We start from the raw sequence: 24,693 nt of genomic DNA on the forward strand, positions 1-24,693 counted from the left end.
TCCCGAGAACAGGCGCAGTGTGACCGCATGTAGGAATGCCATAATGCGATTGAGTTTCGCCACGTCCCTCAATCGCTCCAATGCAATCTGTTCTGTGAAGCCGCCTTCGTCTTCCCTCAATGCCTTTGCTTCCTTACTTCCAGATCCCATGCCGAGCCCTTCCATTCTACGCGCCCTCACAGTCACAGGAGCACTGATGGATCGAGCGATGAAGCCCGCATCCGCAAATCTGCTGCCAATCTCCCCGGCGGCACCTATGCGTGCCACCCCATGCTTTAGCCGAGTAACTTCCTCTGGGGTAATAGTGATCTCCTCCTGAAACGGCATGGTCTGAAATGCTTTACGACATAGCGACATATCAGATGAGCCCATCAACTCCTTCGCCTTCTTTCGATCTAAGAACTGATTCCCCCCGAGCCTAGCCTTCCAGAACTTCTTGATGTCCGGAAGATACGGCACCATCTGAAAAGGAAGCATCGTGTCGGCGTCCGCGACCAGCTGTTCCCATGCCTTCCACATGCGCAGGATGCGGAACTTTGGTCGGAGGTGTTGGTAAAGGCTTTCATGGAGATCCGCGGCTCCCCACTGCGGTATGAAGCCCAGGACCCGTGCTTGCAACTCCGTAAATGTGCGAACAATCAAGGCCATGATTCTCCGTAACGTCGCGTCGTCTGCAAACTTTGTGCTCTTCCCCTTTCTCTGACGCGGCTTGTAGTTGTGGAGGATACCATCGATATGGAGCACATCCCCCATGTGGCGAGCAAGAAGCGCGGGGTGGAAAAGGGGGATGATGGTGACGGGTCCCGTTGACGGGTCAAATATGTGCTCGGGCAATGCGGAGTTTTCGCTTTGAATGTAGTATCTCTCTCCAAAGTTGTATGCTACTGATCGCCCATATGTCACAACAATCTTGACATCCAAGCCGGCGATTTTGCAAAGAAGGAGGGCCGTGCTGTTCAGCCCTTTCATAACTAATGGGTCGATTCCGGGTGCGGGTGGTGTCGGCTCTGATGAGGCCGGAACGGCAAACGTGACATGACGTTTTTGAGCCCCGGTATACTGCGATGAAGTGTCGGGTCCAGTTGGCTCGCATCCCGGGGGAGTCTCTGATGGCGGGGCATTGGATCCGGTAGTTGAGGAAGGTGGGCCACCCCCGCGTACGCTGTTTCTGGATTCGGCGGGCTGAGTGGGCTCGCATCCCGACGAAGTGGATGATGGCGGGACATCTGATCCGGTAGTTGAAGAAGGTGGGCCACCCCCGCGTACACCACTCCGAGATTCCCACCTAGGTTCCGTCGGCTCGCATCCCGACGAAGTGGATGATGGCGGGACATCTGATCCGGTAGTTGAAGAAGGTGGGCCACCCCCGCGTACGCCACTCCTAGATCTGAGCCTGCCCCCGCCTACGCCACTCCTAGATTCCCACCTTGGTTCCGTCGGCTCGCATCCCGACGAAGTGGATGATGGTGGGACATCTGATCCGGTAGTCGAGGAAGGTGGGCCACCTCCCGCCGGTCCAATGCGGTGCGACGGCATCCTCCCGATGGACGACATCCTAGTTGATGTAGTGGCAACTGTATTGTTTGGCGTGGAGGGGCTCCCGCTGTCCTCACATTCTCGTTCTTGTATCTCCTCATCTATCGTTCCTGGTTTGGGTTCCGGTAGAACATCTTTACCGCGAGGGTTATTACCGGGATGGCGTTTGAGGGCACTGCAGTACCAGGACTGCTCGAGTAACAGATGAACGACGTGATTCCCAGGCTTGCACAAACCAATATGCTTTGGAGCATCCGTAAACTTCTTCAGAAAGCGTCCAGTAAACGTACGCTTGTTGATGCCATATTTAGCTTTGACTGGGCAGAACAGCATCTCGATGACAGTCGGTAGCATCGGTTGGGCGGGAATGTCCATTCTCAGGGCATTGACAGTCTGCAAAGTCCGTGCAAACGGAAATGGAAACCCGAGATGCCTGTCGATGAGGGCGCATGCTTCTTCGATCTGCCCCTCTTCAAGTTTCCTCAGCTCCAATTGCAACTCGTGTAGCATATGGATGGCGTCCGGGTGCTTGACAAACGTCCAAAAGAGTGGTGCATATCGCTGACATTCCATGGGGGACGGGACAAGACCCTCACCATCCAGGCATTGCAGCGTCCCGCCCATTGTGGTGAAGTCTGCCAGGTTTTGTGATTTAAGGTTGTATATGTGGGAGCCCTACGACGGGCGTTTGGTCAGTATTGTGGGAACACGCGTCAGGTATATGAGATATGAGACTAACCTCTGGCTCGGTGTCGGATGGCACTTTAGTACTTTCAAGCCGTGCCCGCTTGGCAGCTGCATGCCTCTCACGGTCCCGTTGGTTCCGCTGAAGGCGCTTTTGCTTCTGGTCCTGCAGGGGTCCGTAATTGCACATTAAATTACTTGCAGAACGCCCCCCTCCGACCATTCAACCAACCTGTGGCTCCTCGTCAGATGTATTAGCGGAATCCGTACCCTGCATCTCCTCAATGGCACTGGTGCTGAACCCCGCCTCTGCGTCAGGGTTCGTACTCTCAATCCATCCCCGTTTACCCAGCGCACGCGCACGCTGGTCCCGTTGGCGCGTGTTTCTTTGAAGACGCTTCTGTCTCTTGTCCTAAATATGTTCGGCATATCAGCAAAACATGTCAATGGAACATAACACAACCACAATCAGGCAACTAACCAGTGGTTCATCATCCGAGGTCAAACCGGTACCGGGCATATCCTCATTGGCAGGAACGTTGATATCAGTGAAATCCATCCTGTCGTCGTCGCTTCCTCCAACGTCGGATTCGGATTCGGATTGAATTGCGTCGGAATCAGACAATACCATTGCAAAGTCTGAACCAGGCTCAGGTGAAATGGACCGGGTTTGTATTTCATCGGGTTCTTTGCCGTTGCCCATGTCAAAAAGATGCCGTAGCTTGGTGTCTGCGGCACGGCGCTTAGCTCTACAGGCGTTTTCAGGTTCTGTGTCGGAACTTACGCGGCGCTTCTTCGATGCTTTCGTTGCGCGATACCCGCGCACTGTTTCCCACCCATCGTCCACATTGTCCAAGGCTTGAATGGGGTCCCCAGTGCTTTTTTTGACCAGCACATCGTAGTGATTCCCATCAAAGGTAAGGAAGTATGTGCTGGCCGCAGGTCCCATTTCCGGCGTGACTTTATGGAAGTAGTAGCCTCCACCTCCATCCGTTGGGGCAATGAACACACCGAAGTTGACGAGGTAAAGGTTGGCCAGTGCACCCAGCGTAAGGTCTCGTCCCCACACGCCACCCCTCCCCATGTCCTCAAGAAAATGCTCAAAGCTCAGCGGTTGACCGTCCCCTTGATACCCTTGATCTTCTTGTTGAGTGGCAAGTAAGGTCCTGTCAAACGCATTCCGATAATTAAGCCGTCCATCAGCCTCCGCCTCCATATGTTCAATGAGCGCTCTTCTGACGTCGCCGTGTTGCTGTTGGTTGCTCCACAGGCAGAATGCAGCCGCGCGAAACTGGCAGTTCCCATCCCCGATAATCCCTAGAGGGCCGCTTCCCCGCGGTAGCGGAAGCCGCACGGCACCGGGATTGTGGCTTGACATGTCGGTGAGGGCGTATTATCGGAGTTCGACGGCGGTTGGGTGAGGGAGGTGAGGGAGAGAGGTGAGGGAGAGAGCTAGCGTCAAAATTCGACAGCCTCTGACGGAGGAAAGTCTCACGCGCATGCTTACCTCACAAACAAACATACAGTATCTAACAGTGGAATTACACCCTTCTGGTACTGGATTTGCATTCTGATAACACTGGCGCTTGGCACAGTTGAATCTTGCTTTCCCTGCAGACGTGCAGGTCGCGAGTTCAATTCCCACTCCCAGACAACTTCTTTGTTCAGATTATGACCCCTGTCGCACTCGGTGCGGCGTGGTAACTACTGTCGCGCTCGGCGCTTCGTGGGTGTTAACTGAACAGCACAACTACAATAAGTACCGCAACAGAAAGAGCTACCTTGTCCAATCCTCAAGTCCTTATCCAAGTTATTGACGGGATGCCTTTTTAGATGTATATGAACATGAACATGTACATAGCGCTTGTGGGTCTTTACAATGTTTTGTTTGCTCATGCATACGTATGCATATGGGAACGTTTATGCATCAATATATGCGTAAATATACGTAAGTTCGTTCTAAGTACGCAGTTTGCATTATGCATGCATAAACGCATGCATAAATTGGAACGCGTGGCCCGTAGTGTCTAGATCCGTGGGCTGTTGTTGGCTTTGCGCACGTTGACTCGCGCGGAAGGTTGTTATTGGCTGTTACTCACTCATGTACTGTACAGATAACGCTGCGAGGATAACAGGTGAGGCTCACGCTCGCAGGGCTGTGGTTTCGGGAGCGGTCATCGATTTCACGGAAGTCGTTGCAACTCTCAACGTCCTCCCCTGCGGTACGTACATACGTAAATACTTAAACATCCTTCCCTACATCCTCCCCAGTGCCTGTGCACACACAACCGATGTATCATCGCCTCCTCCTCACCGATACGGCATAAAGCAAACCCGCTACCTTACAAGCACAACACCGCGACGGCTCCTTCTCTTTTCTGAATTCAATTCTTAACAACAGGTGGGCGAGGCGACTGACAGCACCGCGCTCGCAGTTGCCGTTGACCAGCATCTGACCTGACCTTCCCGTCTCATAACAGGCATATTCCCAGCATTATGAGCGACTTTGACGATTATGACCTGGACTTTCAGTCAGAACCGGAACTGGAATTCGATGTGGAAGACAAAGAGGCTGGCTGGGAATGGGAGGATAAGGCGGAAGACAAGGAGGAGGAAGAAATGATTGGAAAGGCACTGGAAGCGGCTAAAGCTCTCAGAGAAGAGCACGCAGAACAGAGGCGGATTGAAAAGCTGTGCTGCGAGAACCCGGGCGACGCCGAGCTAGACACCCTGCGGCCAATCCAGACCGATGCGGATCTCCAAAGGGAGTACACACGGTTTAACGAGTTCCTCTTTGAGTACAACCAGCTCACCACCAAGGTTGACGTCACGTGGTGGAAGAACATGACGTACCAGCCGGGAAGTTGTGGAGAGCACAGGAACGGGAGTGGGCACTATATCCATCTCAGCGAGCCAATCATGAAGAAGAAGCCCCGGGTGGAGATTGTGGGGGTCTTGCTGCACTGGCTCCTACACCTCTGGATCCAACTGCACATGAAGAGACCGCCCATGGATGACAAAAAGAAGAGGCATAAACACCAATTCCACTCGGCGGTGGAGTGGGTGGAGGCGAGGGTCGATATTGAGATCCCAATCTCCCACAACATCTATGCTAAGGACGCTGCGGAGTTGCGTGTTCACAAGTGGCGTTGTACAAGGTGTGGAAGGACCTACTCCTCGGCACGGAATATGGCGCCGAGCAAGTTGAAGGATGAGGGCAAAGGGTGTAGCCCTTATGCGGCGTGGCACAAAAAGAAGTGCGGCAAAGCAGATGCCTTTGTGAAGACCGCGGATAAGACAGGACCTCTTCCACTCCCCCCAGGAACCAAGTGGGTATTTGGCATAGTAAAAAGCATACGTTTGCCCAGCGTCTAACCAATCGGTTATCCCAACAGATTCCCAGCCACCGATGCGGAAAAGGAGAGGGCCAGGGAGAAGGGGAAAGGAAAGCGGACCGCGGAGGAGGAGAAGACAAGCGGAAAGGACAAGAAGCAGAAGGCCACGGCAACGACTGGCCCTTCACAGGCTGTGACCGACGGAGTATATCATGAACGGCAGCGGAAACTGCTTTGCGGATTGCATGCGGTCAACAATGTCCTCCAAGGTCCAATATATACTCAAGCAACCATGAACAACATCGGCCGCGCACTGGACATTGAGCGTGGAACAACACCCGCACCCGGAGCCCGAAGCACGTACTGGAGCCCGGATGGCAATTACGATGTGGGCGTCCTGGTACGAGCCTTTTCGAATCAAGGCTTGCAAATGGCACAACTGGCGATCAACAACACCTCCACCCCCGCGGACACTGAGAATGCCTTCATAGTGTACCACAACCACCATTGGGTGGCATACCGTCGTGTTCGTGGCGTGTGGTATAACCTCGACTCCCTTGCACCTACCCACCAGCGGATGGGCACACAAGAGTTGGTAAGTGCTATTTTGAGGGCACCTTTCTATGATTGAGAGGTTCTTTCAACCATACCTGATGCTGATTGTGATTTCACAGAATCACTTGCTTCGCAGGTTGGCCACACGTGGGTTTTATGTTTTCGCGATTCGCGGCGCCCTGCCTACGGCCGCTGCCACTGGTGCTGCCGCCGGTCCTTCCGCTGCCGCCGGTCCTTCCGCTGCCGCCGGTCCTTCTGCTGCCGCCGGTCCTTCCGCTGCCGCCGGTCCTTCTGGTGCTCAGTAGGAAGAGTTGGGTGCAAGTTAGTGGAACACGAGGGAAGAGGGTATTGCAGAAGTATCTCCATTATCACGGCAGTATTGTGCAGTATTGTGCAGTAGAAGAAATCGGCAGTATCATGGCAGTATCACAGAAGCAGCAGTATAGCTTTATAGATCTGACACTGCCTCCGGCTTGCTATCGTACTCTTCATCCTCCCAGTTGATTATCATGTTGTTTGGCGGTAAGGGTGCAGTTTAGTGGGTTTTCCGCGCGTAGCCCACCGGATCCCAGAACCCACCAAACTACACTCAAAAAAAAACCCGCCAAACTACACACAACCACTTCCTAGTCCTAAGCGGGCCTCTATCTCCTGTTCTTCCGAAATATCCACGTTCTCCCGCTCAATTGCTTCAGTGAATGCCTGGTCGTAGTCTTCTTCTGCCATTTCCAATTGAAATTCCTCGCGATCTTGGGGACCAAGGGTACTCCTCTGCAGCGCGTAGGGTGGGGCTGGAGAACTGCTCCATGCTGGGCGTGATTTTGGGTTTGGAATTGCACCGGCTAGGGTGATTTTGGGTTTGTAAATGCGAGATGGTGGGTCAAACGCGCGCGCAAGCAGTGTACAGTACTGTAGTTTGGTGGGCTGTGGACGCGCAGTAGAAGCAGTGTACAGTACAACGCGCGGAATTCAAAACTTGTTTCAGACGTTGCGAGGATATGTTTTTCCCCGTGACTTCACATTGTATAACCGTGGAAGAGGATATCACACATGAATTTACGCACCTGATCTCGTTTGACGTGATTTTCTTAACTGTTTCAAGCTTGAGAGGATGCAGATATTATGACGTGAGACAGCTGTGAGGAGCACCATCAGAGCTGTTAGAAACAGATGTGGTATGGACATCAGGGGCCAAAACTCGCTCACGACGTGTTGGACCAGTTGGGGTTGTACGTAGTTTGGTGGGTTCTGGATCGGGTGGGTTACGGGGGCAAAACCCACTAAACTGCACCCTACGTAGCCGAAGTGCGCGGTATATATAATAGCCCTAACTGTAAGCTATTCGCGCATCTGTAACCCTAACCCTAACCCCTTAAATGCGTTGCCTGGCGTCATTGACTAGTCTCAGTCTGGTCTTATGTCCCTAACCCTAACCCTAACCCTAACCCTAACCCTTATAAGCCGTTACTCTAGGGTTAGGGCGTAACCCTAACCCTAACCCCTGTAGATCTAAGTTATGTTGTGATGATAAAGGACGAATGGGGCGGGGCTTCTTCTGCTTCAGGTGCGTGTGATTGAATAGATTGGCGGGGGGACGTATAATTGACATTGTTGACATTGTTCGATGGTCCATTGACAAAGGCGTCAATGTCATGAACCAGGAACGTGGAGTAGAGTAGAAGGGACAATTCCCCAGTGGCCGAATACACCTCTCAGGGGTACACCTGATACATTTGCGGCGGCTGGAAAAACGGAAAAAGGAACCTCATGGAAGGCCAGTTATCGATCAACTTGGCAAGGAAGGCGGCGAATGACTTCCAAGGCTTTGAAGCCAAGCATAAAAGGAAGCGGCCGTTGGCATCCCCCCCCTTGTTTCTTCGGGGGAGAGCTCCCCATTGCATATACAACACAACCAACGGAGACCGCCAGGTATATACCCGCCCTATTCTTCATGAGCGTCGAGAGAGAGAACCGCAAGTCTAACCCATTCCTCTGTTAATACAGTATCAACCCACAGACCTCGCCTCATAGCGAGAAATGTGCACCGAATACGTGGCGTAAGGACCTCAGTTGTGGGTATGTATGACATTTGAGTGCCGCAGAGTGGTTGTCTTGAAACAATGGCTAATGGACGCTACTCTGAACTGGGAATAGGGATGTTCGCACTCGGTCTCGGTTGCCAGTCAAGGTCAATTGGTCAAGACAGAGAGTGAGCCAGAATTATGTCGTAGAGATAGTTCTGTGCGTTGGCTGTGGAAAACCCCCCCGTGCACAGCATCCTGCACGTATACCCATAGGATAGCATAGTTAACCCCATACAGTGCCGAAGGGCATGGGTTTAGTCAGTCTTGTACTGTACACCGGTGATGACGTTATAATCGCACTGCTGACGTGATGGACGCGTTTTGCTTCCGACGTCGAATTTCGACGGATGCCTGCGATAAGGGAACTCTTGATTTGCATCGCCCGTTCACAGGAGCTGTTGGAGGCATAGATTCTTTGCGTCAATCGCTAATTCAGTCCAATGTCCTTTCTCAATCTCGAGGACATCTCGTATCTGTCGCTGGCCGGGTTCACGCTGAATGTTGAGGAAAGGTCAGCACTTCGGTCGTCCCTCCAAGTGAAGAAGGACCAGGAAAAGCTGGATGAAATATGGCTGTGGGGAAAGGTTTTGGGGGTGCAGAGGGATTATTTAATTGCGCAGGCCGTGGGCGATAATCCGTTTGCCAGGAAGTTCTTCTACAGGTATGGATGATGTAGGCTGCAGAACGCTGAAATGTCTCGGAAGCTGATGAAGCATCTATCCTCTCCAGTATTGATCTAGTCAACTGGTTGTTGCTTCCGGAGGTGGCGCCCGCGGATGTTGATAAGGTCAATCAGATTGAAGGACGATTTTCTGGCGACCCGGCTTTCGAGTATGCTATTGGTGTGTCTCACTACTCCTCATTTGGAAGTTTTACGACGAGCCCCGTACTCACGCCGAAACATGATGGTCATAGCGGACAAAAGTCTACCGGATGGGGAGCAGGAGGCAACTGTGAATGAAGAGAAGCGTTTAGCGGCTACGGTGGCCTTGATTAACTACGAGACCGAGGTGGTGCCGCGTGGAAGTTACTACCGTGACAACCTGCACAAACTACGAAAGAACCCCGCTTTCGATGGTAACTTTAGCTGCTTTCGCAGATGCCGACATCGCACATCCGTTTATTGAACCTCATTGTAATCGATCAGGCATTCCAAGATCTGAGCTCGGGCAGCTTACCAACTACCTTCACTTTCGGGAGGGGTTCAACATCAACAGAAAGACACTACTCGAGCGAGCGGGCGCTTTTGACGAGAGCATTGATATCTTCGAGAGTATTTCCGGGGACAGTCCGAAAGGTGCGTGCCATCGCCACGCAAATGGCAAGCGCGCTTTGTACTGACGAAAGTCAATGGTGATCTCTCCAGGTGTCTGGTCATGCCAAACCGAGCGAATGGGGTCCGTTGTTATCCTGCGGAATCTGCTGTGGCCGGGCTATACATTCTTTCATAGCTCCAGTCCGTCTCGCTGGGGATCAATGTACTTTGGAACGGGGCAAAAGAACTTGAACGTTGGGTTCATGTTGTAAAGCGCAATAGATCATTCACATTCATTCAGTCACAATACATGGATTCAACGTGATTGTATCGGCACCTTTCTATTTGCTACATACTTGCTCTCAACTAGCGACTACAACTCCAAAAGCAAAGTCCTTCAATGGTCTTCCAGATTCCATACGTACGACCTATTCATCATGAACGTATCCTTCCAAAACCCCTTTTACCACACGGTCAAGAATCTCGCATACAAGGTGCTGGTTGAGTTCCCGATGTTGCAGCATATTGAACAAGCGTGTCATCCCGGTGACAGCATTGTACTTGCCGACAACCCGGGACACATTATCCAGACCCACCGTCGAGTGTATGAATAGATTCTTCGCCTCCCTTTTGATGTCTGCAGCGGTGGGTACTGGGGTATGCGCGGTAGTTGAAGTAGCGGACGATGTCGCACTCGTGGCAACCTTGTTCGCCTCTCCCGCCGTGGGTGAGCTCGTAGTTGCCTTGCTCGCCGGAGTTGCCGAGTCCGCTTTGTCGGCATCTACGCCGTTCGGCCGAGGTGAGGAATACCAGATCCCTTCGGGCCAGAACATGGTGTCCACCTGCGTGATGTACGCCGCAATGGTTTCCTCAGAGGTTGCAGCTGCAAGTTTCTGCTGCAAGGCAGCGGAAATGGTTGCCCCATATGTTCGTCGCAGGATCGTTTTGGCGAGATGCAAGCCCTTCTGCCGCATCCACTGCGCCGGGTCCGACAGTGCAAATACTTCTTCGACTGTTCCGAAGATGCATTCCAGTATGGTCTCAACCTCTCCCGGGGTCAGGATGGGTTTCGCCGCGGTATTAGACGCTTTAGGGTTCAGCGGCCGGCCAGGACTAATATTGGGCGTGCCTGAGTTGGTGGGCGGTCGAACAGGCGAAGAGGATCTGTTTGTCGGCATGGACAAGACGGTAGAGGTGGCCGTTGTCTCCGAGTACTGGGTCGCTGTGCCATCGAGCGACGTGCGACCTTCTTCTCGCGATGGTCCTAGCTTTTCTTGCGTTTCGCCCACTATCTCCGAGAGAGGAGCTAAAGTCGCCAAATCTTTGAGGGACGAAGCCCGCTCCGGGATGCGTGCATGTTTGTCTTGAGGAGTCGCCAGCTGGTCGAGGGATGTAATGGAATTCCGTGCTCTAGGTAAAGTGCTGACAGCGCTATCAGCGGCCTTCATGACCCCTTGTGCGACACCAGTAACCGCGGCGTTAACCTCGCCGGCCACAAATGTCGCCGCACGCAAGGGGGTAGCCACCGCCACCTTTCGTAAAAGACTGCCAGCTGACTTGAAAGTCCCGAATACTTTCGATGCCGCCTGCGCCCTGGCGGTGCTTTCCTCTCGCTGCACATTCTCAGGCTTCAGGAATTCTTGCAGCGTCCCCGACTCGCAGATAGCAGCGTCCGGAATCACCATTCCCGCCCAACGCTCCAAGTCTCGGGCGACTTCATCCCGATTCTGCTGACTTCTAATTCGATTGCGCTTCGGAAAGGCAGCCTTTCGGATTTTCGGAAAGAGGGGGAGGAGTTCATCGTTCAGAGACACGAAGTCTGAATATGACTTAGTTACCATCCACCCTCCACCGTTCAATCGCTCGATCTGAACGATGAATTGGATGCTTTTGGGATCCATTCCTCCTCCAAAGGGAAATATATTCTTTTCACCCGTATCCAGTTCCGGATTCGTGTTATCGAAAATGTTAATTTTGATATCGCGGAGATCAACGGCTAGCAGAGTCTGCTGTTCCGCTTGGGTCACGAGATCCGCCAGTTCTTCCACTTGCGTCTGCAGTTGCAGTTTCGTACTTGCAAGATCAGCTAGTTGGTCCGGGTCAGTGGACCTTCGCATAAGAGCATCGACGTGCGACACTTGTTCGCGGAGATTATCGATAACGCTTTCAACAACGCTGATATCCCCAGTGTTTTCGTTTTCGAGCTTTTCCAGAGCCATAGCGGCAGCATGGATTGACTTTGCTACTGTGTCCTCTGCGTCGGACTCGACGGGCTTACCTCCGGCCAGGCCTTCAGCGTCGCCTACGGCTTCAAGCACGCTCAGGGTTGGCACTCTGTCATTGAACGTTTCCAGTCCATTCACCTTGCTCCCCACACTGGAGGAGGTACTAGTTTCCGAAGCCTCCGATGCCCGCGATCGAGAGCTCGCCGAATGGTCCATTTCGATTCCATCGTTTGCGGTGTACGGCTTAGTAGCAGCGTCCGTTCCCCGGGCAGGGGAGGAGGCTGCCACAGACCCCGGATTTGATGCCTTCCCCGGCTGCGCATCCAACTGCTCAGGAACCTGTTTTGGCTCAATGTCGAGTTGCGCAAGGTATCCCTTGAATTGTTCACTCTCTTTGAAACCTTCTAGGTATCTGTTCCTGATAATATGCAAGATTTGCGTTTGCACAGGCTTCAGAACATCCGCGTCCGGCTTCTCCGCAACTGCTCGCGTAACTTTTGCAACCATCTCCGGAGCTTGCAGATCGACGTAGTCCGGAGATTTCTTGTCCAAGAACCGTTCCAGAACGGATTGAGCATCCGCTCTGAGACTTTCGCAAACCGAGGCCTCAGAGTGGGCCGGCTGACCAGTCAGCTCCAACTGCGCGAAGCGGTTGTAGGAGTCAATCATAATAAACAGCTGGACATATTTGAATGCCTTGATGGTGTTCATGTATTCCATGAATTCCACCAGTGCATGGTTTTTGATCAGGATATCGTCGGGGCTCAGGTCGCTCTTTGTGATTGGGGTGGATGCTCCGGTGAGACTGTCGATGTCCACCACCTCTGGGGCCGACAGTGTTACTTCCAACGCTAGCTCGGCGTTGGTAACGCCGGCGAACCGCGTTTCCGATGTGTCCACCTGTCGCCAGCCTTTCAATGGCTGGGTGGCCGAAAGAGCGTTGAACGGGATGTATACGCTTCCAATTATATCATCTGCGACTTCCAGTCAGTCCTCTGCGATGTGCAATGCTTTGTGCCACGGCTTCTCAACCTACCCTTGATCATCCGACTTTCCACAATGTCAATAACAATCCCGTCGACACCGCTAGTCTCTCCGCCTTTCCTATGACTGCTCTCCTCGTAAGCCACCACCGTGAGTAATGCAACTAACACACGTTCCCACACTCACAATTGGAACTCCTCCATCCAGATTGGACTTGATTCCGCGCTGATTCGGCGAGTTTTCTGCACTTCTGTTCCACACAACACCGAGCAATATAGCTCGTTCATCCCAGCTATCGGCAGTCGTCTTGCCTCAAGAACTGCTCACCCTTAGCCCCAATCGGTGACATTGAAGTAGCATGCGGTACGCACCTTTCACGCACACCTCGGTTCCCGCAGATTGGCTTGTCTTTACGTCGCTCGTGCGTTTTCGTTCCGCCTGCTTCCTCTCAGCCTTCTCCTGCGACTTCTTCAGGTAGTATACGATCTGCGCGTTGATCCAGTCCGGATTGCTACATAGATCCACGACGGGCAGAAGTACCGAAGTTGCGACTATTTCATGCGCGAATTCGAAAACGATCGGGGAACGGTCCGAGCGCCGCAGGAGCTTTACGCAAAGCAACATTGACAAGCCGCGTAAATGCTCTATCACCTTCCGTCTGGTAAAGTGGCGATTGAAAGGAGACGATGTGTTCCTAGTCAGGTACTTTTCGATATCCAGGGAGCTCGCTTCGAATTCGCGGTATTCTCTCTATAGAAAAAGTAACGCATGTGAGCAATCTACCTCCGCTCAGAACTGCACCATTGTGTTGAGTTTTCACCATATGTAATACGGCACTACGGCACATTGGCACAATGAACTGCGACGTCAGGTTCACGTTGCCGAGAGCCGTTCCAAATTCAATACAAGCGTGATTCAGGCTTGTCTGAACGGCTTGGGGGAAGGCGGGACTTCCAGAGTGATTGATGAGGGAAAACCAGTTCTCAATGAAGTCCCGGGCAACATGTCCAATGAGTGTATGGAGCGCAGAGCTAACGGATGGGGGTAGATTCCGCTTTCCCTCGTCAAAGCTAGAACTCTTGTCCGCCACAGATCATTAATGAAGGCCGACTCAAAGCGCAACCAAGACGGGATCGATACCTTATGCTCGAAAGGATGGGGTATCTCTGGCTGACTCCGCGACGAGCGGCGTAGAAGGGAATGATGAAAGACCCCTCTGGAAGACTCTGCCCAAACCATGCCCAAGAATACGGGTACGCCAAAGCCCACTGCAATAACAAAAAGCCGAGGAGACAACACAAATGCCAGCGCCAGGAGCGACAAGTTGTCTCCAATAGCGGGCGGTAGAGCGTCCCGCAGCTGTTGTCCTTTCTCTTGAGCGAGTTGCAGCGTGGTTTTCCTCCCAGTGAGCGGTTCCTCAAGTGGCTGCAAGCTTTGGACCATGTCAGGATGTGCTAGTCCGCTGTCCATGGGAGAAATTAGAGTCGTGATTGCTTTTCCAACGGAAAAAGTGAGTTCCTGACGCCGATAGGGATTTCGTATGTGTTCCGATCGACTTTCCCTGTCCAAGGGTGGGAATCTTTCAAGAGGGTGACGGCTACTATGCCGCTCAACGCGTGACGCTTGTGATTGCTTTTCGCAACGGAAAAAGTGAGTTCCTGACGCCGATAGGGATTTCGTATGTGTTCCGATCGACTTTCCCTGTCCAAGGGTGGGATGATAGAAAAAGTAACGCATGTGAGCAATCTATCTCCGCTCAGAACTGCACCATTGTGTTGAGTTTTCACCATGTGTAATACGGCACTACGGCATATTGGCACAATGAACTGCGACGTCAGGTTCACGTTGCCGAGAGTCTATGCTATGGGTGGTGGCTGGGGAAAACAAGTCTCGCTTGCAGTAAGCACTACTAGTGCCACCTGAGGAAAGGCATTTGGTTGATATTCGTATTCCACCGAGTACAACAATCCTACCGGGTTGGAATCCTACGCTCGAAGGACAAGATTCGAGCTGTCGATCGAAGCGAAATCGAACTCTACAGGAGAGGGCAGGAAGATATCGCCCGTATCGTACGCCAAAACAGACAAAGCGCTTTACTGGGTCAGAGCGCCGTCAACCCTGACTATCGCCACTTAAACTTTTTCAAGGTGGTGCAGAACGTAATTTCCAGGCTACAAAAATGTCGGGGCTTTGAGGCCAACTATGCTTCGCTACCTATTCTAATGAATGTCAAACGTAGGAGGAGGATAACCGATGCACCTATGGGTCCCTCTCCAAGTGCTACTCGGTGGAATACGAATATCAACCAAATGCCTTTCCTCAGGTGGCACTAGTAGTGCTTACTGCAAGCGAGACTTGTTTTCCCCAGCCACCACCCATAGCATAGAGTGTGGCTACCCGGCCCGAGGCGGTCACTGTTGTGGTCGCAGCTGTGTTGGTCATTGTAACAACGCGAGTGGTCGGCTGGGCAGTGGCTGTAGTGGTAACGGTCGCCGTCGAAAGTGTCTGCGTGATCGTAGCAAGCGATAGTGTTTCAGTCACCGTGGAAAGAGTCTGAGTGACCGTCGAGAGGGTCTCGGTCACCGTGGAAAGCGTGTGGGTGACTGTAGCTACGGCCAGTGTCTCAGTCACCGCGGCAGTAGACAGAGTCGACGTCTGAGTGACCGTAACTGGGGACGGTGTGAAAGTAGTTGTCTGAACTTCCGTGGACGTCACTGTAATCGTGCTGACCGGTACGGTCGAGGTGACCGTATCAGTTTCGTGGACAGTCGTCGTGGCGCTCGATGTCTCGGTTTTTGTGGTAGAATCCGTGATGGCCTCCGTCTCGGTATCTGTGACGGTATCCGTGGCGGTTGTCGTCGTGGTCGACTCGGATGTAACGGTAACCTGAGCCGCCGTAGTCGAAAACGTAGTCGTCTCGGTCTGAGTAACATCGTGAGTCGAAACACTCGTTTTCGTGGTCGTGATAGATTCGATGCTTGTCTCGGTAGTTGTCGCTGTTGCGGTCGTGGTTGATTCGGATGTGACTGTGATCGCCGCCGCTGTAGTGGAAAAAGTAGTTGTCTCGGTCTGAGTAACGTCGCGGGTTGAGACAGTAGTTTTCGTGGTCGTGTCAGATTCGGTGCTGGTCTCGGTTGACTTTTCGGTAGTGGTCATGGTCGCCGTCGTGGTCGATTCAGATGTGACAGTGATTGCCGCCGCTGTAGTGGAAAAAGTAGTTGTCTCTGTCTGAGTAACGTCGCGGGTTGAGACAGTAGTTTCCGTGGTCGTGTCAGATTCGGTGCGGGTCTCGGTTGACGTTTCGGTAGTTGTCGCGGTTGCCGTCGTGGTCGATTCGGATGTGACTGTGATCGCCGCCGCTGTAGTGGAAAAAGTGGTTGTCTCCGTCTGGGTGACGTCGCGGGTCTTGGTGTCCGTGGTGGTCTCAGTGGCAGTGGCTGTTGCGGTAGTTATCTCGGTTTCTGTGTTGGTATCTGTAGTGGATGCGGTAGTCGTCTCGGTGTCCGTGGTGGTCTCAGTGGCTGTGGCGGTAGTGGTAGCAACACTGATCGACAAGCTGACGGTGGTTTGAGTGGCAGTGGTAGATTCAGTGACGGTAGCCGTTTCCGTCTCCGTGTCGGTAATCGTGGTGGATTTGGTGCTCGTGTCGGTAACGGTACTAGCGGGCGCCGTAGTTGTGGTAGTCGATTGGCTGACTTCTACGATTGTAATAGCTCCCGCGGTGGTGGTGCTCGTAACCGTGGTTGGCTCCACGCTGACGCTAATCGAAGTGACGGTGGAGTAGCTCGTGTAGTAAACGTTATCCACTTCAGTTGATATCAGGGTCTCGGTGCTGGTCAAGTATTCAGTATCAATGTCAGTTTCAGTCGACACCGAAAGAGTTGTTGTCACCGATGTCACCGTTGCAGTCGACGCTTCCTGCGTCGTGGTCGTTGTCGCGGTTTCAGTAGTAGTGGCGGTGGACGTTGCGGTACTAGTAGCCGTGGCCGTGGAGACGCTCAGCGAAACCGAGGTCGAGATTGTCGTGGTCGTCGACGTGACTGTCGACGCCGGGGCCGTAGTGGTTGTAGTGGATGTCACCGAAACGAGGCTTGTAGTAGGGACCGTAACCGTCGATGCGGGAGCAGTTGTGGTGCTGGTAGCCGTGGAAGTGGAGACCGAAAGCGAAACCGAGGTTGAGACTGTTGTGGTCGTCGAAGTGACTGTCGAGGCAGGAGCGGTAGTGGTTGTTGTGGATGTGACTGAAACGAGGCTTGTCGTAGGGACCGTAACCGTCGATGCAGGAGCGGTGGTGGTGCTGGTAGCCGTGGAAGTGGAGACCGAAAGCGAAACCGAGGTTGAGACTGTTGTGGTCGTCGAAGTGACTGTCGAGGCAGGAGCGGTAGTGGTTGTTGTGGATGTGACTGAAACGAGGCTTGTCGTAGGGACCGTAACCGTCGATGCAGGAGCGGTGGTGGTGCTGGTAGCCGTGGAAGTGGAGACCGAAAGCGAAACCGAGGTTGAGACTGTTGTGGTCGTCGAAGTGACTGTCGAGGCAGGAGCGGTAGTGGTTGTTGTGGATGTGACTGAAACGAGGCTTGTCGTAGGGACCGTAACCGTCGATGCAGGAGCGGTGGTGGTCGTGGTACTAGTGGAGGCGGTGGTGGTGACCGAGATCACTGTGCGTGTGGAAGCCGAAGCAGTTGTCACCGAGATCACCGTGCTAGTTGATGCCGGTGCCGTTGTAGTAGTCGTCGTGGTGGAAGTCGTGGAAGTTGTCGTCACCGGGAAGATATTCGGGGGGCAGGCCTGGATCATGTCTATCGTGGCATTGTAGAACAGCTTGGTCTTGGTAGCGGCATTCCCGGTCGAATCAAAAATGTCTGTAATCGGGAAGACACGCATCCAGTTGTTCCGCAAAAGCATCTTTGCTTGTAAGCTGTTTCCCAACGACGCCTGCTTGAGTGCCAAGTAGGTAGTGGAGGCTTCGAAGCCTGTGTAGTCAGTGTTCATGTAATTGAGATCGGGGTGACCGTACTGGTACACGGCGGTATTGGTGTTATATTGATCCGCCGAGGCGCTCGCTGAATTGGCAAACATGGCATTGTACCGGTTCCACGACGTTTGCGGGAGGGCCCAGCTAGCTTTGATCTGCATCGAAGGAACTAGCATGGAAAGCCTGACGTTGTTCGCATACAACAGCTCGGTGGTGTTTGTGATTTCGTCAATAAACGCCTGGTCCATCGACAAAGCGGAAGCAGAGTTACGATAGTACTGGTAAGTCGGAGGATCACCGTAGGTGGCTGAAGTTGTATTCCAGAACGTCTTGGGGCTGAAGTTAGGTTCCCAATTGGCTTGCTGGTTATCCCAAGAGCCGGTGTAGATGTCGGTGGAGTTTCCGTTGGTACCACAGTTTGCTGTGACGGCACTATAGGTTCCGGTGCGATTGGTATATGGAACGCTACAGAGACCACCAGTGCTTTGCACCATTCCCGGCTGCAGGTAGGACGACAAGGTCGGATAATCGGAGTCTTCGTCCGTAAACATGACAATGGTCTTTTGCGCGCCAACTGTTTCAAAAAGGGCGTCAGAAATCTACCAATGCTGGTCGCAGGCGTCCACATCGCAACGCCAAAACGAGAACAACTCACCTCGCCAGCGCAAGTAGCAATTCGCAGAGGTAGTAACAGTGTTATAAGACAAACAATCGTTTGTGAAATCAGCACCCTCGTTGCTGTTCAAGGCAACACGGATCGCTTCCAATCCGGCTTCCTGTCCATTACGACTGCATCCAATAGCACCGATTGACGCCGCAGTCACTGTAGCGTCGGTACTGAAAGGTTGGACCAGAGAAGGCCGTCCTCCGAACGCAGCGACTGCGAAGCGAACATCCGTCATATTTTTCGAATTGAGCACACTGGTGAAGGACGATACTTGTGCAGATAGAGCGTTTGTGTAATCACACTAGTTATGCGGACACATTTCATTAACAAAATCCCAGAACACATCGACTCCAACAGCCTCGACTGATCGACGACAACGAGACTCACCATACTGCTCGATCCGTCAACCAGGAACAATACATCCAACGGTACACCATTGCTCCCACCATAACAGGTCTGAGCGTTGACAACGGTTGCTGCAAGTCCAAGTCCCACAAAGGGCGCGGCCCATTTCATCCAAGTGTCTCTCATCTATCCTATGCGATCTATGAAGATGAATATGTGTTCCGGGTAGGTATGCTCTACTCTACAAGGTATGACCTATGCAGGATGTACGTCCTCTGTAGCTCACCGTTGGCGAGGTGGTATAAACTGGTATCTTTCGCCGAACGAGAAGCTAAGGAACGTACCGACGTGAGCCAGAACATGCGGCGTTCAGGCAAAGCTAGTATATGAGCCTGCCGACTCAGCCTTCAGTTTGCTGCTCATAGATTTGCAATCCTAGCCCTGCCAAACTTAGCAACGTGCAGGCTCTATTTCAGGCTCGCAAGGTTAAGCGATTGGTTTACATCGCTTTTGTTGCAACGGACAAAGCGTAAACAAGGCCCATTTCCGATGCCTCTCAGCGGAATACGACAGCGCGAGCTGCTCATGAATACGTGATTCAAGCTAACCCTAACTCGTACCCTAAACAGTCGCATTCATGCAGTCATTCTCCGGCCCATCTTTGATCTCTCTCGAATCTCCACGGCCGATCCCCAGACACCCTCCGCGACAGCTATCCTTTCGTGGTTTTTGAAGTCGCAATCGAGTGCTCTGCTTAGAAACTGTGCGTCTGTGTGCTTACAACCGCTGCGGGCTCCTTTGTTGATGCAAAGAAAATGGTTACAACTCTCGGTGACAATGCCAAGGGGGAGTTTTTGGAGACCGCCATCATATTGCAATTCGAGATTGGTATGTGCAACTTGTGCAACGTACAACAGTCGTCGAAGTCGTGCATACCCTCGTTGTTATGCACCCTGTGGAACTGGGAAGCAAAGCCGGTGGAAGATTGAGACTTCAAATACAAGGCTCTTGAAACGAGGAGACGACCGGAATGTCCCGCAAGGGGGAAGTTGGAGGAGGGGGTTTGGCGGCCACTGTCCTAACTAACCGGATGCTCCGGGCCTGCTACTTCGGCCATTAGGTAGAGAATTCGTGGACAACGTGCAGCCTGTGGCATCGATAGACTTCCACGCTTCGGGGGAACTATGCATTACGTCGTCTGGAGACGACTCGCTAAGGCTGTATGACGCAGTCAATGCCACGTAGGTGTTACCCCTCGGTGGTAAAAATACTCCAAAAGAGTCTTGGTGAAAGTCGATAATGCTTACCGGTCTCTCGATTCGCAAACTTTCTCAGGGCGAAAACGCATCTCTACAGCAAAAAATATGGTTGCAACCTAGCACGCTTCACTCACAGCCGGTCCAGTATCATCTACTCGTCAACGAAAGTCGACCATACCATTCGATACCACTCTCTGCATGACAACAGATATTTGCGATATTTCGAAGGGCACGAGGCACTGGTGGTAGATTTAGAAATGAGTCCGAATAACGACACGTTTCTGTCATCGTCAATCGATGGGGAAGTTAGGCTTTGGGACTTGAGAACGCCAAATTGCATGGTGAGGAAACTCCCGTCTCAGCGGGCCTTACCGCTGGTCGTCATGTCTCACCGCTTCGTCGTGCGTCGGCAGGGTCTAGCAAAATCGATACAAAGCGGACGCACCTCGGTTGCATTTGATCAGTCGGCAAAGGTTTTTGCGACTGTGGTGGGGAATAAGTTGAGATTATATGATGTGGCGCAATATGATGTGGTGGGTACCGTTCGCCGTTGCGAGGTATGTTGCATGAGTTCTCAGCTTTTCCGATTCAATAGGGTCCGTTTGGCACATTCGAGATTCCACTCGACTCAAGAAGCATTGTAACTGGCGTAGAGTTTGCGAATGATGGAAAAGACATCCTCGTTTCAACGTCGAGCGATACACTGTATCTCATCAATTCGTTTGCGAAAGCAAACGAAAACCCAGTGAAGTTCAAATTAAAGGGGCATTCAAACAAAAAGGGTGCACTTATTCGAGGAACTTTAAGCCCAGACGCAAAGTTTGCCTCTTGTGGTGCGTCACAAACCTAGTGCAGAGTCGCATATGAAACGTATGTCTTACATACTCCTTTGCATTCAGGATCCGATGATGGCACAGTACATTTTTGGGAAACTGAAACGGGAAAACATATTGCTGCCCTCAAAGGAACGGAAAGGGCCGACGGGATGAAATGGAATCCCAAGTATATGATGTTCGCGACCGCGAGTGAACAATTGGTAAGTCTACCCACGGCCAGCGGGTTTTTCCCAGCGACTATCCCGATTTCTGTCACCCGAGTTCTGCATGAGCGTTTGCGGACTTTTGTGCAGACCTCCAAGTGGAGGAAGTCGAATATCAACTCCATTCGGGGCTCGTCACTCGAGACGGCGGCGTGCTTCCGTGTTGCCTGTATCAATGTTCAAGTCGATACAGGCGATTTAGGAAGAACTTTTATCCGATGCCGCGGTTCTTGATATACGATGCTGTACATGTCATTTGATAGCACCGGAGCGCCGCGAGGATCCCCAGCTCCCCATCTCATGTATTCCTTGTTCTCCTCATTTTCCCGCATCAGGCTTTTTGGTGTCTCCCAGCGGACAGGAACGCATGAGGCGTGCGATCGATAGATTCGATACTGCATTGACGGTATCGCGAGATTTGGTTTGCTATCTCGCACAAGCTGCGGCGTAGCTCTATTTTGAATCTTCAGGAATGATGCAGTCTACGAAAAGCCCAACTATGTACAAATGAATGTTCCCGCAATACATCAGGCTGCCTTCCTGACAGACCCGGCGAGACGGTAGAAATGTGAAAAAGTCACGTTGGCTGGACTTTTGCCTTCGTTTTGCCGGTTCTCCGGCTACACCATCGCCAGCAACCTGGGCTAGAGCGCTTGATTTTGGGACGGTCGTCTTGTGGCCGAATACCGGGGACGGAAGTCGCGGTATTCACTGGTGGTATAATCTCTTCTTCGAGCAAGCGGTACACGCCGTACACCGGCTTATGGTCGCTGTCAAAAATGCTAGGGCAATCCGTGTATGCTTCGACTTCCACTGCACGGTTTTTGCCGGCGCCGAGGGGGGCCGGCAGATTGGTATCCAGCGACGACGGCTCGGCCCCGAGCAGCGATGCCGTCCGCAGCGGGTCGGGTGGGCGATGTTCAGTCGTTGCTCGTATGCTTCGTTTGGTGGTCAAAATACGAGTGGAAAAGAGGACTCGGTCTGTATAACTAGGCATCCGTTGTTTGCTTGAACTGTCATACCCAGGTGTGGGGCCGGATGCATCTGGTTCTGTAGTTGTCAAAGAAGAGGTCTCATCGGTTGTTGCCGTCGTCACGGGAGCCAGTACCGGCGTCACCGGAGTTCGTGGTGTTGAAGAAAGCGGCGTCGATGGCTGGGATGCCAAACTGAGCGGCACGTTGTATTTGAAAGTTGGCTTAAACGTGATCTCCGCTTCGGAGTACCCGGGGAAAATGATTCCAGATGTTTGAGCCTTTCTAAGCTCATCATGGATGAGGAATGGCTGACAAAATGGGTGTGAAGAGAGAGAAACATAATAAGTGGACTGTCATCGACAATGCCGTTGCAATGGGGAAGAGAGATGGACATCCTGGCGCTTACCCTGATGTCCGCCGGTTCCTCAGAAAGCAAGGCCCTCGCCCAAGCAGTTGCCCCTGGCCCGAAGTCCGCACGATAGTTAAGGTCTCCCATCCAGAAGATATAATCGAACCGTTGAGCGAGACTGAGTGGTTGGCCTGCTGGCACAAGATAGTCGATACGTCGACCGTCAGCTACCAGGTATCTTTTCAAGTCACATGTTTCCCGACCATTGCGCACCTTTTTCTAGGTTTTGATCGCCTGAGAGCAACGTCTCGTTTATCTTGTTCCAGTCGGCGTTACGCCGATCATATGCTGGACGCCCCTCATGCGCTGCAAAGAGATTACCGCAATTGAAGCCGTGTAAGGAGAGCGACCTGGTTGAGAAAATGAGCATTGAAAGACGACGTAAAACACACCCATAAGATGCGCATTTACAAATGCGACAGAACGACCCAGAAATCGAAACGACGCCCCGACCGCGCCTTTTGCGCCGTTCATGTAAACCTTCAGTTCGCTTGTTTGGATCGCTTGTATCTGGTCGATGTACGCCCTCTTCACGAATATTGCAAGATGTAGTCCCACTAGCGTCTTCGTCACCGCCAAAGCGTAATCCTCCTCCCTTATGTATCTTCGCATTGCTTTGATCCATTTCAATCGTTCTTTAGGTTGCCGAATCCCGGCGATCTCTAAGCGTTCCTCGCACTCCTGCGTTCCGATCGCTATGAGGTGGCAATCTTTTTGGGGGCCGATGGCCAAGAATGATGATAGATCGACTGTCCGGGACGGAACCCGCGCGTTCATATTCCATGTCCCTACAAAAAGACGAGGAGTCTCCCCACGTGGCTCAGGCGGCGACCGGGGCGTGTTGTAATGGAAATGTGCTTGTAACGTTGTGAGTGCACTGTGAGATTTCGCCCGGAGGGTGTGGGATAGCTTCCCTATGCTGCGGTGAATGTTTGAGGCGGAACGGAAGTGGCCCTGCGTGGGGTTTAAAGCTGCGTCTGGTCTTAAGTATGCTGCAGATGGCTGCAGATGCTTGTTGTCCTCATGCGTCTCTTCTGGAGGTGGGTCATTAGGAAGTGCCTTGCTATCTTTGGTCTGGTCTCCCGCATCACGTAGCTCCTGCATATCTGTAGTTGTAATAACCATTGGCGGGCGTCGCGGGTTGTGCGTTCGTGGTCCAATAGGAGGGAGTGGTAGGAGAGGTTGCCGGGGGACCGAGAGACCTGTTAATAATATTCAGAACAGAGTAAGTTCAGCAAGAACTTCCGTCGTCTGCTGTTGTTGCACGCAACCTTCTGTGTTGGCTGTGCTCGCCTCATCAGTGGTCCGATCCCCGGAATGTAGCCATTCATTGGGGATGGATGAAGGTTGACTTTTGGTTATTTGACGCTTGACTTGAACCGCCGCGTACGCCGGCAATGCTGCTCTACCCGCATGAGGCTCTGGCTGATGCGTTGCTTGTGGGCCGGTCTCCTCTGCATGCTGTATATCTTCTTCTATCGGGATAGCGGCTGTCCGGTGGACCTCCGTTGGCACCACTTCGTTGGACGCTGGTGCTGTTCTCTCGTTCAGTGATCATTCCTACAACTGTACTGGCACGGTGCTAACCCTCCCACCTTTCATTGACCACCCCTCTGATTTTCGAAATAAGTTCCATATAGATGAGTAGAATGATTTGAAACGACTGGTTGGCGGCATTTGAAGCTTGGCGATGGACTCTACTCTCGAAGGAGTAGGTGGCCGTATCGAATGTAGTAGAGTGCTCTGTGAACTGAAGTTATTGAGATATTCGGCCATTTTGCCAAGGAGAGTAGTACAAGGTGGAAGAATTGATTGGAGAGGGTGAAGATGTGCGGGCCGTACCTTTTGAAGCCTGCAGCCAAACCGGGCTTTTCCTAGACAGATCGTCGATTCGCATGTAGAAGGTTTCCAAGAAACAACGAAGCTGATGTAACTCGCAGCCGAAATATATCCTACCGGTGTAAATGTCCGGACGCGAATGAAGCTTGTTTCACGTCATTCCAGGATTCTTTTTCGGGTCCGAACATACAGTACCTTCTCGAATCTCCGCTCACGCGCTGTCAAATTCCTGTCATTTCAAGGCCGTTAACGCCTGAGTTCCAAATGGCATGTATTGTAGCTGAGGACTGGGTATGCTATGACGAGAAGATCAGAAATCAGAAAAGGAAGAAAATGGGGGAGGAGGAAAAGGTCTATTACACCAATAATCTAGGGGAGAAACCAGATGGTAGACGAAAAAAAAGAATCGCAGTGTGAAAGTGGGATGAATTCAACAAATCTGGGCCTAGGCGGATGTTGAATAATGAAACGTAAGAGATCCGCGGAGGGAAAGTGGTGATGGGATGTGAACAGGGGAGGCAAGAAATA

General features: G+C 52.3%; 7 protein-coding genes across 7 annotated transcripts; 3 read left to right on the forward strand and 4 right to left on the reverse strand.

The window, feature by feature from the left end:
- Positions 1-4,716: 4,716 nt before the first annotated feature.
- Positions 4,717-6,415, forward strand: EV422DRAFT_562776 (Josephin-domain-containing protein; the record flags this gene model as incomplete). Its single annotated transcript, XM_053071985.1, has 3 exons — positions 4,717-5,549; positions 5,616-6,150; positions 6,230-6,415. The coding sequence occupies 3 exons, from the start codon at positions 4,717-4,719 to the stop codon at positions 6,413-6,415; spliced, it is 1,554 nt and encodes a 517-aa protein (XP_052929967.1).
- A 304-nt stretch (positions 6,416-6,719) lies between these two features.
- On the reverse strand, positions 6,720-7,295 carry EV422DRAFT_593037 (uncharacterized protein; the record flags this gene model as incomplete). The annotated part of the gene is made up of 3 exons (XM_053073560.1): positions 6,720-7,034; positions 7,175-7,197; positions 7,238-7,295. The coding sequence occupies 3 exons, from the start codon at positions 7,293-7,295 to the stop codon at positions 6,720-6,722; spliced, it is 396 nt and encodes a 131-aa protein (XP_052929968.1).
- Positions 7,296-8,554: 1,259 nt separating this feature from the next.
- Positions 8,555-9,757, forward strand: EV422DRAFT_616153 (uncharacterized protein). Its single transcript, XM_053073957.1, has 5 exons — positions 8,555-8,855; positions 8,924-9,036; positions 9,110-9,271; positions 9,342-9,491; positions 9,561-9,757. Exons 1-5 carry the CDS (start codon positions 8,635-8,637, stop codon positions 9,719-9,721), a joined length of 807 nt encoding a protein of 268 aa, XP_052929969.1. The 5' UTR covers positions 8,555-8,634; the 3' UTR covers positions 9,722-9,757.
- Position 9,758: 1 nt separating this feature from the next.
- EV422DRAFT_616154 (PXA domain-containing protein) lies at positions 9,759-14,751 on the reverse strand. The gene is made up of 7 exons (XM_053073958.1): positions 14,446-14,751; positions 13,799-14,359; positions 13,479-13,736; positions 13,030-13,408; positions 12,845-12,977; positions 12,711-12,784; positions 9,759-12,648 (listed from the first exon to the last, which is right to left on the reverse strand). The coding sequence occupies exons 1-7, from the start codon at positions 14,446-14,448 to the stop codon at positions 9,878-9,880; spliced, it is 4,179 nt and encodes a 1,392-aa protein (XP_052929970.1). The 5' UTR covers positions 14,449-14,751; the 3' UTR covers positions 9,759-9,877.
- Positions 14,701-19,159, reverse strand: EV422DRAFT_7704 (uncharacterized protein). Its single transcript, XM_053074380.1, has 3 exons — positions 18,688-19,159; positions 18,289-18,601; positions 14,701-18,207 (listed from the first exon to the last, which is right to left on the reverse strand). Exons 1-3 carry the CDS (start codon positions 18,829-18,831, stop codon positions 14,978-14,980), a joined length of 3,687 nt encoding a protein of 1,228 aa, XP_052929971.1. The 5' UTR covers positions 18,832-19,159; the 3' UTR covers positions 14,701-14,977.
- A 122-nt stretch (positions 19,160-19,281) lies between these two features.
- Positions 19,282-21,349, forward strand: EV422DRAFT_7804 (WD40-repeat-containing domain protein). Its single transcript, XM_053074387.1, has 6 exons — positions 19,282-19,533; positions 19,766-19,886; positions 19,981-20,245; positions 20,318-20,437; positions 20,500-20,737; positions 20,804-21,349. The coding sequence occupies exons 1-6, from the start codon at positions 19,461-19,463 to the stop codon at positions 21,175-21,177; spliced, it is 1,191 nt and encodes a 396-aa protein (XP_052929972.1). The 5' UTR covers positions 19,282-19,460; the 3' UTR covers positions 21,178-21,349.
- A 171-nt stretch (positions 21,350-21,520) lies between these two features.
- EV422DRAFT_562780 (Endonuclease/exonuclease/phosphatase) lies at positions 21,521-23,451 on the reverse strand (the record flags this gene model as incomplete). Its single annotated transcript, XM_053071986.1, has 4 exons — positions 21,521-22,225; positions 22,324-22,457; positions 22,540-22,632; positions 22,719-23,451. 4 exons carry the CDS (start codon positions 23,449-23,451, stop codon positions 21,521-21,523), a joined length of 1,665 nt encoding a protein of 554 aa, XP_052929973.1.
- Between the last annotated feature and the right edge of the window lie 1,242 nt (positions 23,452-24,693).

Source organism: Fimicolochytrium jonesii, assembly GCF_025526975.1.
Source record: "Fimicolochytrium jonesii strain JEL569 chromosome Unknown EV422scaffold_1, whole genome shotgun sequence".
In the NCBI taxonomy this organism is placed as follows: domain Eukaryota; kingdom Fungi; phylum Chytridiomycota; class Chytridiomycetes; order Spizellomycetales; family Powellomycetaceae; genus Fimicolochytrium; species Fimicolochytrium jonesii.

Bases quoted from the DNA above. Each gene is read 5' to 3' on its own strand.
- EV422DRAFT_616153 (XM_053073957.1), top strand. From the start codon at position 8,635: ATGTCCTTTCTCAATCTCGAGGACATCTCGTATCTGTCGCTGGCCGGG. The intron at 9,037-9,109 runs GTGTGTCTCACT...TGATGGTCATAG, and splicing joins GGCTTTCGAGTATGCTATTG to CGGACAAAAGTCTACCGGAT. The intron at 9,272-9,341 runs GTAACTTTAGCT...GTAATCGATCAG, and splicing joins AAAGAACCCCGCTTTCGATG to GCATTCCAAGATCTGAGCTC.
- EV422DRAFT_616154 (XM_053073958.1), bottom strand. The intron at 12,978-13,029 runs GTGCGTACCGCA...AAGGGTGAGCAG, and splicing joins AACCGAGGTGTGCGTGAAAG to TTCTTGAGGCAAGACGACTG. The intron at 12,785-12,844 runs GTGAGTGTGGGA...CGAGGAGAGCAG, and splicing joins TGGATGGAGGAGTTCCAATT to TCATAGGAAAGGCGGAGAGA.
- EV422DRAFT_7704 (XM_053074380.1), bottom strand. From the start codon at position 18,831: ATGAGAGACACTTGGATGAAATGGGCCGCGCCCTTTGTGGGACTTGGA. The intron at 18,602-18,687 runs GTGAGTCTCGTT...CCGCATAACTAG, and splicing joins TTGACGGATCGAGCAGTATG to TGTGATTACACAAACGCTCT. The intron at 18,208-18,288 runs GTGAGTTGTTCT...TTTTTGAAACAG, and splicing joins TTGCTACTTGCGCTGGCGAG to TTGGCGCGCAAAAGACCATT.
- EV422DRAFT_7804 (XM_053074387.1), top strand. From the start codon at position 19,461: ATGGTTACAACTCTCGGTGACAATGCCAAGGGGGAGTTTTTGGAGACC. The intron at 19,534-19,765 runs GTATGTGCAACT...TTCGGCCATTAG, and splicing joins CATATTGCAATTCGAGATTG to GTAGAGAATTCGTGGACAAC. The intron at 20,246-20,317 runs GTGAGGAAACTC...GTGCGTCGGCAG, and splicing joins TGAGAACGCCAAATTGCATG to GGTCTAGCAAAATCGATACA.